Here is a 13,122-nt window from a genome sequence, read left to right on the forward strand (position 1 = left end):
TGGGACCTCCAATCCCCCCTCCCCAAGGGTCCCCCCCAAATCCCCCCATAGACACCCCCCCCATTCTCTCCCTCTCCCCTTCTTCCCCCCTGGGGATCCCCAATCCCCCCCTTCCCAGGGACCCCTGTGCCCCCCCACAAGGATCCCCCCCAAAACCCCCCCCATAGACACCCCCCCCATGTCTCTCTCCCCTTCTTCCCCCCTGGGGACCCCCAATCCCCCTCCCCAGGGACCCCTGCACCCCCCCCCCAAGGATCCCCCCCCCAAAACCCCCATATGGGCTCCCCCCCATTTCCCTCTCCCCTTCTTCCCCTTTGGGGACCCCCAATGCCCCCTCCCCAGGGACCCCTGCGCCCCCCCCCCCCAAGGGTCCCCCCCAAATCCTCCCATAGACACCCCCCCCCATCTCCCTCTCCCCTTCTTCCCCCCTGGGATCCCCAATCCCCCCTCCCCAGGGACCCCTGCACTCCCCCAACAAGGACCTCCCCCCCCAAACCCCCATATGGGCTCCCCCCTATTTCCCTCTCTCCCTTCTTCCCCCCAGAGGACCCCCAATCCCCCCTCCCCAGGGACCCCTGCACTCCCCCCAACAAGGACCCTCCCCCCCCAAACCCCCATATGGGCTCCCCCCCTATTTCCCTCTCCCCTTCTTCCCCCCCAGGTACCCCCCAATGCCCCCTTCCAGGGACCCCTGCACCCCCCCCCAAATCCCCCCATAGACACCCCCCCCATCTCCCTCTCCCCCTTCTTCCCCCCTAGGGACCCCCAACCCCCCCCTCTCCAGGGACCCCTGCACCCCCCCCCAAGGATCCCCCCCAAATCCCCCCACAGACACCCCCCCTATTTCCCTCTCCCTTCTTCCTTCCCTGGGGACCCCCCAATCCCCCCCTCCCCAGGGACCCCTGCACCCCCCCCACAAGGACCTCCCCCCCCAAACCCCCATATGGGCTCCCCCCCATTTCCCTCTCCCCTTCTTCCCCCCCGGGGACCCCTGCAAACCCCCCCAAATCCCCCATAGACACCCCCCCCCATTTCCCTCTCCCCTTCTTCCCTCCCTGGGGACCCCCCAATCCCCCCTCCCCAGGGACCCCTGCACCCCCCCCACAAGGATCCCCCCCCCAAAACCCCCATATGGGCTCCCCCCATTTCCCTCTCCCCTTCTTCCCCCCTGGGGACCCCCAATCCCCCTTCCCACCCCTCCACATCCCCTCCCCAGGGACTCCCCCCATCTCAGGGCCATTGGGTGGGACCCCCACCACCCCACCCCCCCTTTATGTGTTTGTGTCCCCCCCCTCGCCCCCCCCCCAGGGTGGCCCAGGCCTACGTCAACCAACGCAAACTGGACCAGGAGGTGAAGACCCTGCAGGTCCAGGCAGCCCAGTTTGCCAAGCAGACGGCCCAGTGGATCACCATGGTGGAGAACTTCAACCAGGCCCTCAAGGTGGGGGGCCCAGAACCCCCCCTCCCACGGGAAAAAAGAGGGGGAACCCCCCACCCCCCCCCCCCCAAACCTTTGGATTCCCCTCTGGAAGCAGCCCCGGTGTCACCAGGGGGCTCAAGGGCAGATGTCCCCCGTGGGAAAGAGCCCCTTGGGACCCCCCCCCAGGTGTCACTGGGGGGGTGTCCCAGCCCCACGGGACCCCTGTGTCACCAGTGGGTGTGCAGGGGGATGTCCCAGCCCCACAGGACCCCCGTGTCACCAGTGGGGTGTCCCAACCCCACGGGAACCCCCCTGTCACTGGTGGGTGTGCAGGGGGTGTCACAACACCATGAGACCCCCCGTGTCACCAGTGGGTGTGCAGGGGGTGTCACGAGCCCCCCCGTGTCACCAGTGGGTGTGCAGGGGGGTTGTCACAACCCCACAGGACCCCCATGTCACCAGTGGGTTGTCCCAGCCCCACGGGACCCCAGTGTCACCAGTGGGTGTGCAGGGGGTGTCACAACCCCACAGGACCCCCATGTCACCAGTGGGTGTCCCAGCCCCATGGGACCCCAGTGTCACTGGTGGGTGTGCAGGGGGATGTCCCAACCCCACGGGACCCCCATGTCACTAGTGGTGTCCCAACGCCACAGGACCCTCATGTCACCAGTGGGTGTGCAGGGGGATGTCCCCAACCCCGCAGGATCCCCATGTCACCAGTGGGTGTCCCAACCCCACAAGACCCCCCCTCCTCATGTCCCAAATTCCCCCCTTCCAGAGGGGAGAGGCAGCACCCCCAAACCCCCCCTCCACAAGGGGGATGCAGCTGCCCGCGGGGTGTGTGGGTGGGTGGGACCCTTCCGAAATCCCAGCAGCTCCCTGACCCCTCCCCCCCCCTCTCTCCCCCTCCCCAAATTCCGGCAGGAAATCGGGGATGTGGAGAACTGGGCCCGGAGCATGGAGCTGGACATGAGAACCATCGCCACCGCCCTGGAGTACGTCTACAAGGGGCAGCTCCAACCCTCCTGCTCCTGAGACACCCCCAGGACCACCCCGCCCCCCCCCAGATGCTTCCTGGGACCCCCCCCCCGCCCCCCCAGGATCCAGCAGAATAAATCCGGGATGTTGGGGTTGGGGGGCGGTGCCCCCTCCTAAGCCCCCTCATCCTCTTACCACTTAACCCTGGCTCTGAGGCCCCTTTTTCTCCCAAACAAAGGGCCCCTTCTGCTCCGGGAGGGCTCTAATCCCCCCCCACGGGGGGGGGGGAAAGGTCTCCCCCCCCCCCATTTACAGGCAGTGCCCCCCTCCCAGGATGGGGAATGGGATCTGTGTGCCTTGGGGGGGGGGGGGAAGGGGTTCCCACCTGCTTAAAGAAGAAGGGGGGATCCCAGCACCTCCCTCCACCCAAATCCCACCCAAATCTCACCCCCCCCCCCCACGGACCCAACGCGGGGGGGGGGGGGGTCAGGAGGGCTCAGCCCACCCTGAACTTTGGCTGCGGGCTCTGCCCCGGGGCAGGGGGAGGAGCAGCCCCGACCCCCCCGGGGCTCAGAGCGGCTCCGCCACCCCCGCGCGGCAGCAGCGCCGGGAGCCGCTGCCCCTCCGAAGGTAGGTGGGGGGTGGGGGGTGGGGGGGCATGGGGTGGGGGGCTCCTCACCCCCCCACACACCCCAAATCGCGACTGTGCCCCCCCCCCCCCAGGCTGTGGGTCTGGAGGGAGAGGAGTCTGTTGGGTCTCAGCGCTGCCCTGTTGGGGAGGGGGCTGCTGCTCGACCCCCCCCCCCCCCTTTCCCCCTTCACCCCATTGCGGGGGGTCCCCCCCCCCGGGTGGGGAAGGGATTGGGGGTTTTATCAGCCTGGACCCCCAGCAGATTCGTGACTCGCAAGCACTGGGGGGGGTGGGGGGGTGTCCTGACACCCCCAAAACCTCCCCAGTCTGGGGTCCTGCAGGGGGGATGTGTCCCCCCCCCCCAAAAAAAAAATCCCTGGAGCTTCCTTAGGAGGGGGTCCCTGGGGCCAGCAGTGACAGTCACCTCCTCAGGCAGGGCAGGGACAGAGGGTCCCCGGGGGGGGGAGTGGGGGGAGCAGCCGGGCGATCCCCCCCCCCTCGGTGCCCCCCCCCTCCAGCCCTGGGTTCGGGCCAAGCGCTGACGCACGGTGCTGGGATAATCCCCGCGCCGGCCCGGGCAGAGGGAGAGGGGGGGTGGGAGCCTCGTCCTGGGGGGTGTGACCCCCACCTCAGGAGGACAGAGACCCCCGCCCCCGGGGGGGGCCCGAGTGCCCCATGGCCCCCACCGAGCTCCCAGGTGGGACCCGCTGTGAGCTGGACTCAGCCCCCCCCTTCCCACCTTCCTTTTGGGTTTGCTTTGGGGAGGGGGGGGTTGCTTGGGGGGCCGGGGTGCGGGGCGGGGGGTGTCATTGCCCCCCCCCAGGGTGCGGGGTCCGCGGGTGGGAGGGGACGCGGGCTTTTGCGGGGCTTTGCTCAGGGTCGTGCAGGGTGGGGGTTTGGGGGGGGGGGCGGGGGGAGTCCCGGGACGCCTGGGTCCCCTTCCTAGCCCCCCCCCCCTCACGCCCCCAGCCCCCGCGATGTGGTTTTACGCGGTGCTGCTCGCCCTGGCCTGGGCTCTGGGCTGGCTGGTGCGGGACCGCCGGGACGCTGCCCTCGGTCAAGGGACAAACACGTCCTCATCACCGGCTGCGACAGTGGCTTTGGCAACTTGCTGGCCCGGCGGCTCGCCCGGAGGGGCTACCGGGTGCTGGCAGCTTGCCTGACCCAAAAAGGCGCCGATGGGCTCCAGAGGAGCTGCTCCGGTCACCTCCGCACAACCCTGCTGGATGTGACCCGCAGCGACAGCATCCGCCGCGCCGTGGAGTGGGTGCAGGGGGAGGTGGGGGATAAAGGTGAGGGGGGGGGGGACACACGACACGGGGAGGGCTGGGGGACACATGGGGGGGGTAAGGGAGGAGGGTGAGAGGGGGTGTAAGGTCACAAGGGAGGGGACAAGGGAGGGGCTGAGGGGTGACATGAGGTCCTGGGGGAGGGGTGGTGAGGGGGGGGGACACACGACACGGGAGGGCTGGGGGACACATGGGGGGGGTAAGGGAGGAGGTGAGAGGGGGTGTAAGGTCACAAGGGAGGGGACAAGGGAGGGGCTGAGGGGTGACATGAGGTCCTGGGGGAGGGGCTGTGGGGTGGGGTCACCGGGGAGAGGCCGTGGGGTCGCAGGGAAGGTGCTGAGGGGGGGATGGGGTCCCAGGGAAGGTGTTCAGGGGGGATGGGGTCCCAGGGAAGGTGCTGAGGGGGGAGGGGGGGATGGGGTCCCAGGGAAGGTGCTAAGGGGGGGATGGGGTCTCATAGAAGGTGGTGAAGGGTAATGGGGTCCCAGGGAAGGTGCTGAGGGGGGAGGGGGTCTCAGGGAAGGTGCTCAGGGGGTAATGGGGTCCCAGGGAAGGTGCTGAGCGGGGACGGAGATGGGGTTGGAGGGAAGGTGCTGAGGGGTGGGATAGGGTCCCAAAGAAGGTGCTGAGGGGGGAGGGGAATGGGGGTCTCAGGGAAGGTGCTAAGGGGGGGGGCGGGGATGAGGTCTCAGGGAAGGTGTTGAGGGGGAATGGGGTCCCAGGGAAGGTGCTAAGGGGGGGATGGGGTCCCAGGGAAGGTGCTAAGGGGGGGATGGGGTCCCAGGGAAGGAAGCCATGGAGCTGGGGGTTACAAGGGGTCTTAGGGGGGGGGTTATGGGGCAGGACAGGACTGGGGAGGGTCAAGAGGGGACCAGGGGGTGTGACACGGGGGTCTCAGGGGCCAAGACCTCACCCACGTGCGTGTCCCCCCGCACGTCCCCTCGCGTGTCCCCCCAGGTCTCTTCGGGCTGGTGAACAACGCGGGGGTGGCCAACCCCATCGGGCCCACGGAGTGGATGGGGATCGAGGATTACCGGCAGGTCATGGCCGTCAACGCTTTCGGGGTGATCGAGGTGACCCTCCAGTTCCTGCCCCTCCTGAAGCGGGCGCGGGGTCGGGTGGTCAACACCTCCAGCGTCCTGGGGCGGCTCTCGGCCAACGGCGGCGGCTACTGCGTCTCCAAATTCTGCGTGGAGGCTTTCTCCGACAGCCTAAGGTGGGTGGCGACCCCCGCCCGCCCCACGGACCCCACCCAACCCACCCCTTTCCCGCCCTGAGGGCCCCGCGTCCCCGCAGGAGGGACATGTACCACTTCGGGGTCAAGGTCAGCATCGTCGAGCCCGGCTTCTTCAAGACGGCGGTGACCAACCTGGAGAGCATCGAGGGCTCCCTGCGCCAGCTCTGGGACCGCCTGGCCCCGGAGACGCGGCTCAGCTACGGCGAGGATTTCTTCCACAAGTGTGCGTGGCCTCCCCCGCGCCCGTGCCTCAGTTTCCCCGCATCCCAACGGCGCGGGCAAAAGCGGAGCGGGGCTTTCGCCTGATTTCCCGCTTCCCCGCATCTCCCCCCCCGACTCTTTTTAGACCTGAAGGTGCAGCGCTTCATCATGAACCTGATCTGCGACGGGGACCTCAGCAAAGTGACGCGGTGCGTGGAGCACGCGCTGGGGGCCCGGCACCCCCGCACCCGCTACAGTGCGGGATGGGACGCGAAGCTGCTCTGGCTCCCCGCATCCTACGCTCCCGCCTGCATCGTCGACTTCGCCCTGGCCACCATCCTGCCCAAGCCAGCCCATCGCTTCCGCTAGCCAACCCCTGGCCCGGGGCCGGGAGACCCGCCCCGACCCCTCCCCCCCTCCCAAATCCAGCCCCCCCCCCTCAGAGCGCTGCAAATAAACCCCCCCGTGGTGGGCGCTGTGCAAATCGGTCCCTGCGGCAGCACCCGAGCACAGAGAGGGTCCCCAAGGGGGTGTTGAGGGGCACAGCCTGGGGGGAGGGGGCTGTCACCGCCACCCCCAGTGTCCTGCTGGTGTTCCCCACCCCCCACAAAGTGCTGGGGTGGGAGGGGGCTGCTCACACCCAGCCCCCCCCCCCCCCCGTCCTGCTGTTCCCAGTCCCTTCTGAGTGGAGGGGGCTTCAAGTCACAGGACAGAGCAGCACCCATTGGGCCAAGGGACCCCTCCCCACCTCGAAGGAGCCCCCCCGGGGGCACAAGGGACACACAGCTCTACAGAACTTTTTATTTCCAAACACCAGGACACCCCTTCCCAACCCCCCCTGGCACACGGGGAGGGGTCTGAGGGCAGTGACCCCCCCGGGCTGTTTAGCACGTAGGGAGCCTGAGTGGGAGCAGCCCCCAGGCAGGGGGCAGCTGGGGGCGGGGGGGGGGCTACATGACCTCGTAGCCACTGCGAATTCCCCTCATCAGGCAGCAGGCAAAGATGATGCCCAGAATCTGGAAAAAAGAGGGAAAGGGGGGGGGAGGGGGAGGTTTGGGGGTGGTCTCCATCCTGCACAGCTCCATACAGAGGGGGGGAACTCAGCCCCACACCAGGGGGGGGGGGCTCAGCCCCACATCTTACCTCGAAGAAAGCGATGCCCAGGGGAATGGCGGCCACGATGAGGATGTTGGACCTCAACCAGGCTTCAGTGCTCTGGAGACAGCCCTGGGGGGAGCAGAGAGGTTCAGGACCCCCAGGATCCAATTATAGGGGGGGCGAGGGGGGGCGGGGGGGGTCTCACCTCCTCATAGACGATGTTGGGGCCGAGGCGGGGGCTGCAGGAGCTGGAGTTCCCCCGGCAGCAGGAGCGTGGCAACGTGTTATTCACCTTGAACTGCTCCACCGTGTCCCAGTCCGTGTAGTTCTTGACTCCACAGCAAGTGAACTGCCGTGGGAAAGCCCAGGGGGTTGGGGGGGGGCTGAGAGGCCTCCTCCCCCCCCCCCCTCAGGGTCCCTCTCTTCTTCATACTCACCTCCCTCTGGAGATCATCCATCGCCTTTGTCAGGGGCTGGTCCTGTCCGTACCTCTCCAGGGCGTTCTGCAGCCCCTCCTCCAGCAGAGAGTGAACCTGGGGGGGGGGCGGGGGGGTCAGGAAGAAGACGGGGGGTCCACAGAATCCGGGTGGGTCTGTGCCCCCACCCTACACATCCCCACCTTGTCCTTGAAGACGAATCCAGTGATGGCAGCAGCGATCTCCACCAGGAAGACGATGCCGAGCAGGATGGCAAACTGCGGGGTGGGGGAAAGGGGGGGGTCAGGGTGGGGGTCAGGGTGGGGGTCTTCAGGCACGGGGAGGGTCAGGGTTGGGGCTCAGGGTGCTCACCATGGTCACCATACAGTAACTCTCCTTCCAGGCACCGCAGCAGCCGAAGAAGGAGATGAAGAAGATGATGACACCCAGCACCATGATGGCAACCGGGCTGCTGGCGGCTGAGGAGCTGCTGAAGGCCAGAGTCTTATTGAGGGCCACCTGGGCATAGATCCCGATGGCCACCAGGGCCACGCCACACACCTGGAGGGGGCAGAGCCCATTGGGGTGCAGCCGGGACCCCTCCCCAAACCAATAGGGTGGGGGTCACCCCTCAGCACAGCATCCTCCCTGCGGCAGCTCCGGGGTTTGGGGATCCTTTGGGGTTGAGGTCTCTGCTCTCCCCCCCCCCCCCCCCCCCTCAACCCAGAGGAGCCCCCCAGGAGTGTCCCCACAGGGAGGGGGTGGCAGGAGGGGGCAGTGCAGTGGCAGGGGGGCTGGTGGCTGCAGGAATGCCAGGAGTCCATTTTAGGGCAAGAGTTGGGGGGGGGGGATTCAAGGGGGGCAGTACCAGCCCCCCACCCATGGGGAATGCCAGGGGGCACCAGCAGCACCCCCAGGATCCAGGACCCCCCCCTGGGGCTCCCCAGCATTGGAGCAGAAGCGGATCCATCCTTCCCCCCCCCCCCCCCCAACCCCCCCGGGGGTGGGACCCTCACTCAGGCTCCACGTTCACGCGGGGGTGGGGACCCCCCCCCCGGGCCACCCCTCCCGGTGCTCCCGGCCGTGTTTGCTCACCGGGTGTGGGCAAAGGGCCCGGCTGCCGGCTGCACAAACACTCGTGGGGGGAGCGGGGGGGGGGGGCCTGGCACCCGTGTCCCCACCGTGTGTCCCCCCCCCTGGCCCACGCATTCCCCCCGCTCTCCGGCCCTTCAGGGGTGACTCAGCTCGGCAGGATCAGGGTGGGGACAGAGTCATTCCCTGCGTGGGGGGGTCAGGACGGGAAGGCGCCTCTCACCCCCCCCCTCCCCGTGTCCCCCCCTGTCCCGTTATGGCGGTTGGGCTCCACGCGCCTCTTTCCTCACCCCGACTTCCCCAAACCCGGCCGGGAGAGGAGGAAAAGGAGTCTGGGGGGACCCGGACAGCCCTGGGGTCCCCACTGCTCGGGGTTCGGCTTCCCCCGGGCCAGGGCGTGGCGTGGCCGGCCCGGTCTCTTAACCCTGGAACCGACCGATGGCGCCGTGTGGCCGCAGCGCGGGGCCGGGCCCGGCTCGTCCCGGGGGGGGTTGGGGCAGCCGCACCCCCCCTGCTCCCTCAGCACCCCCCAGGGTACCAGAGACACAGCCCCCCCCCCCCCCCCGAGACCCCTGTGAATTCCCCCAGCAGTCCCCATTCCCCTGGTGTCCCCATGAACCCAAGTGGGGGTCTGCGGGGGGGGGTCAGGGGGTGTCAAAGGGGCCCTATGGGGGGGGTCGGTGACGTCGGGGGGGGGGAAACAACGCGGGGCTCTGCGTTGTCTGCCCCGTTCTGTGGCCACGGGGCCCCCTCCTTGGGCCTCCCCAGCCCCCCCCGGCCCAGCACTCACCCAGAAGATGAAGTTGAAGATAAAAACCAGGAACTTCACACATTTTATCCCGCCCTCGACCGCCATGGCTCGTCCTGCGAGAGCCGCCGTTTCAGCCCCGGTACCACTGCCGGTACCGGCACCACGCCCGGTCCCCCGCACCCCGATCCCACTCCCGGTCCCGCTCCCAGGGCCTGGGTCACAGCGTCCCGGGACACTCCCGGTGCGCTCCCCCCCCCCCCCGGCTCCCGCTCCCGGACCCGCTCCCTGCCCGGTGCCGCCGCTCCCGATGTCCGAACCCCGGAGTCCCGGGTCGCTCCCGGTTCACTTCCCGTCCGGACCCGCTCCCGGACCGCTACCTGTCCCTGTCCCTGGACCTGGACCCGGACCCGCTCCTGGTCCCGCTGCCCCAGACCCACTCCCTGCCCGGTGCCGCCGCACCCCCGCCCCGGGCTCTCACCGGCGCCGCTCCACGACCATGTGACGGGACAAGTCAACAGGAAACCCCGAGACCGCCCCGGGACCGCCCCGACCCCCCCGGTCCCGCCCCGGCCACCCCCACCCACCTTTGGTCCCGGCCCGGACCAGCAGAGAGAGGCGGGTGCGGGGACACTTTAATGAGGACGGGGGGACATGGGGAGCAGGGGGACCCCGGGACCCACAGTTCCCACCCCCTCCCACTGCCCCACCTCCTCTGCCCCTTGGTCCCTGTCACCCCTGACCCTGCACACGGGGGTCATGGGACCCCATCCCTCGTGCCAGGGAGTCCCGGCCACCCTGTGCCCCTTGGTCCTGGTCACCCCACCCTGTGCCCCCCACCCCAGGGTCTTTGCCATCCCATACCCTGCACCCTGGGGTCCCTGTCACCCCATGTCCCACACCCAGAGCCACCCTGTGCCCCTTCATCCTGGTCACCCCACCCTGTGTCACCACCCCAGGGCCGCTGTCACCCCAGGGTCCCAACCACCTCGTGCCCCTCGTTTCCGGTCACCCCCCCCCCCCCCATAGCCCTGGCTACCCCACTCCCCCTCCCCCCTCCATCCCCTCCCCCGGGGGTCCCGGTGGCTCAGAGCCCCGGGGCGGTGGCCAAGGCGGCCAGCACGGCCTCCAGGTGCTGGGGGTGCAGATAGGCCACCAGCCCCCCCCTGTTTGCCCAGCGCTCGGCCCCCACCACCCCCTCAGCCGGGCGGTTGTAGACCAGCTCGGGGAGGTCCCCGCTGTCCCCCGCCCGCCGCGCCCCCAGGGCCCCCGCCAGGGCCACCACGCCCCCCCCCAGGGCCCGCAGGATGGCGTGGGGAGCACAGGAGTCCCAGGCGAAGGTGCTGCCCTCGGAGAGGACGTAGGCGTCTGCCAGTCCCAGGAGGACGCACAGCATCTTGTAGCCGGCGCCGGCGGCGAAACGCAGGCGGTCACCGCACAGGGGTCCCAGGGCCCCCCGCACCGCCGACCCCTCCGCCCGGCTCAGCACCACGCAAGGCACCGGGCGGGGGGGCGGCGGGGGGCTGAGGGAGCTCAGCTTTGTGTCCCCATAAGCGACGCCCCAGTGGTACCTCCCCTGCCACCTGCGGGGATGGGGACCCTAAGTGCTGACCCCCCCACCCCCCCCCCCCGGCACCGGCTCCCCAGCTCCCTGCCGTCTGCGGGGATGGGGACACTGAGTGCTGACCCCAACAACCCCCCCCCCGGCACCGGGTCCCCAGCTCCCTGCCGTCTGTGGGGACGGGGACACTGAGTGCTGACCCCAACAACCCCCCCCCGGCACCGGGTCCCCAGCTCCCTGCCGTCTGTGGGGACGGGGACACTGAGTGCTGACCCCAACAACCCCCCCCCCGGCACCGGGTCCCCAGCTCCCTGCCGTCTGTGGGGACGGGGACACTGAGTGCTGACCCCAACAACCCCCCCCCGGCACCGGGTCCCCAGCTCCCTGCCGCCTGTGGGGATGGGGACACTGAGTGCTGACCCCCCCACACCCCCCCCCCGGCACCGGGTCCCCAGGTCCCTGCCTCCTGTGGGGATGGGGACCCTGAGCGCAGCCCCCCTGTCACCGGGTCCCCAAGCTCCCCTCTCGGGGCGCCGGGATCCATCTGCGCCACCCCCCCTCCCCCTCGGTACCACCCTAGCCCTGTGCCGGTACCGGTGGGTCAGGGGGTCCCGGCGGAAGAAGGGTTCGTTGATGACGCCCAGGACGGGGCATCCCGTGTGCCGGTCGTAGGCCCCGATCAGCACCAGGGCCGAGCAGAGCCCCGTGGGGGCGATGCCATCGATGGGGACCACGTCCTCGCGCCCCCCGATGTACTCATTGGTAGAGTCTGGGGGTGCAGCCAAATTCACCGGGGTGAGCTGGGGGAATCGGGGCCCCCACCCAGAGGGGGGGTCCCCACCCAGAAGGGGGGGTTCCCACCCAGAAGGGGGGTTCCCAGCCCACAATCTCCCAGCACCCCCTCACCGATGGGGTCTATCCAGATGGCCAGGTCCTGGGGGGGGATGCTGAGTGTCACCCCCGCCAGCTCGGGGTCCCCCAGTTCCACTTCCTGGTGCACAGCAGCCGCCAGCAGCTCTGCAGCCACCTTCTCGGGCTCCAGCACCGACAGCAGCAGAGCTGCCGTGTCCCCCGGCGTGGCACAGACCCTCACGGCCACCGTGTCCCCTGCCAGCAACCCCGGCCTCAGCCACGGCCCCGCAACCCCCAGCTTGGGGGGACCCCCCACCCCGGGACTCACCGTGTGTGTTCCTGAACTCGTTGGACTCCTCCCCATGGATGTGACCCTGGAGCTCGGGGAACTTTGCGGGGGAACAGAGCGGCTCAGCCCTGGAGCAAAGGGACAAAGGGACACCCTGGGGACACTCCCCCCCCCCCTCCCACATTGTCCCCTACCTCCTTCCCCAGGTCGTGCTTGATAACCTCCTGGATGAGGACATCCGCCAGGGTCTTGAAGTCCTGCAGGAACCTCCTGTTCTTGTCTGGCCCCGTCTTCTCGGCCACCAGGAGCTGGAAAAGGGGCTCCTCACGCCGGCACAGCCGGGCGATGCCCGCAGCCTTCTCCGAGACCCCCACCAGGGCCTGCAGCAGCCCCCCCCCCATGGCCGGGCTGAGGGGACACGGTGGTCAGGGAAGGGGGGGAAGATGTCCTGTCGTCCCCCCCTCAGTCCCAGTGTGGCTCCAGAGCCCTGCCCCTAATTGCTGGGTGTGGGGAGCCCCAGGGTGGGGACCCAGCTAAAATTATCACACCGGCGGGCAGAGGCCCCAGCCCGGAGGTGGGGACGTGGATGGGGACGTGGGGACACGGGGACGTGGGGACACAGATACAGGGACGTGGGGACACAAACACAGGGACGTGGGGATGTGGGATGGGGATGTGGGGATGTGGGATGGGGATGTGGGATGGGGATCTGGGGATGTGGGATGGGGATGTGGACGTGGGGACATAAGGACACGGAAGCCGTGGGCACGCGGGGACATGGCTGGTGGGGACGTGGACGTGGGAACATGGAGACTTGGGGATGTGGATGCTGGGACGTGGGCAAGGGACACAAGGACGTGGGGCTGTGCCTGCCCAAGGACACGTCCCCGCTGTGGTGTCCCCGCGAGGGGAACACTGTCACGCGTGGGAGCATTCAGGGTCCCTGCTGCACCCCCAGAGAGCTGCGGGGTGCTGGGGCAGCCCCCCACGAGCAGCGCAGCCCCGGCCCGGTGCCCTCTTCCGCGACCCCCTAGGAGGGGCGACCCCCACCCCCCCGACCCCCCCCAGGTGGGGGAGATGCTCCTCGGGACCCCCCACCCCATTTCTGTCTCCCCTGGTGGGATTCCGGGGCCCCCCCGTCGCCGTTACCGGGCCCGGTGGCGCTGACAGCTCCTGGTGGGCGGGGCCGGTGGGGGGGGCCTGTCGGGATACGTCACACCGAATCGTTAACCCCTTCGTCCCGGGGCCGTGGGGGAGGACACGGGACACACGGCCGCGGGGTGGTGACACCGCTGATGCCATCCCCGCGG

At 69.4% G+C, this 13,122-nt stretch overlaps 4 protein-coding genes across 5 annotated transcripts in view; 2 read left to right on the forward strand and 2 right to left on the reverse strand.

Annotated features, from left to right (window-relative positions):
* The window catches only part of ITGA7 (integrin subunit alpha 7), an 11,727-nt gene extending 11,225 nt beyond the window's left edge, over positions 1-502 (reverse strand). The window contains 1 exon segment of the mRNA XM_071729370.1: positions 497-502. Within this exon segment, the coding sequence (XP_071585471.1) occupies positions 497-502 (6 nt within the window).
* Positions 503-1,273: 771 nt separating this feature from the next.
* Positions 1,274-2,600, forward strand: BLOC1S1 (biogenesis of lysosomal organelles complex 1 subunit 1). The gene is made up of 2 exons (XM_071729371.1): positions 1,274-1,441; positions 2,345-2,600. Exons 1-2 carry the CDS (start codon positions 1,274-1,276, stop codon positions 2,453-2,455), a joined length of 279 nt encoding a protein of 92 aa, XP_071585472.1. The 3' UTR covers positions 2,456-2,600.
* A 1,387-nt stretch (positions 2,601-3,987) lies between these two features.
* RDH5 (retinol dehydrogenase 5) lies at positions 3,988-6,240 on the forward strand. Its single transcript, XM_071729601.1, is given in 5 exon segments — positions 3,988-4,081; positions 4,084-4,321; positions 5,276-5,534; positions 5,615-5,778; positions 5,902-6,240. Coding segments are annotated over 5 exon segments (960 nt in total). The 5' UTR covers positions 3,988-4,006; the 3' UTR covers positions 6,126-6,240.
* A 303-nt stretch (positions 6,241-6,543) lies between these two features.
* CD63 (CD63 molecule) lies at positions 6,544-13,035 on the reverse strand. Of its 2 annotated transcripts, XM_071729600.1 has the most exons (10): positions 12,962-13,008; positions 12,007-12,220; positions 11,852-11,912; positions 9,153-9,226; positions 7,643-7,831; positions 7,474-7,548; positions 7,292-7,387; positions 7,060-7,203; positions 6,900-6,983; positions 6,544-6,772 (listed from the first exon to the last, which is right to left on the reverse strand). In XM_071729600.1, exons 2-10 carry the CDS (start codon positions 12,211-12,213, stop codon positions 6,707-6,709), a joined length of 996 nt encoding a protein of 331 aa, XP_071585701.1. In that variant the 5' UTR covers positions 12,214-12,220; positions 12,962-13,008; the 3' UTR covers positions 6,544-6,706. The 2 variants fall into 2 exon arrangements, with proteins under 2 accessions (XP_071585701.1, XP_071585700.1); XM_071729599.1 differs by lacking the exons at positions 6,544-6,772; positions 6,900-6,983; positions 7,060-7,203; ... (2 more) ...; positions 7,643-7,831; positions 9,153-9,226 and adding exons at positions 9,729-10,693; positions 11,266-11,440; positions 11,578-11,778 and having other exon boundaries at positions 12,962-13,035.
* Positions 13,036-13,122: the final 87 nt, after the last annotated feature.

This window comes from Heliangelus exortis, chromosome 31 (genome assembly GCF_036169615.1).
Source record: "Heliangelus exortis chromosome 31, bHelExo1.hap1, whole genome shotgun sequence".
NCBI lineage: Eukaryota > Metazoa > Chordata > Aves > Apodiformes > Trochilidae > Heliangelus > Heliangelus exortis.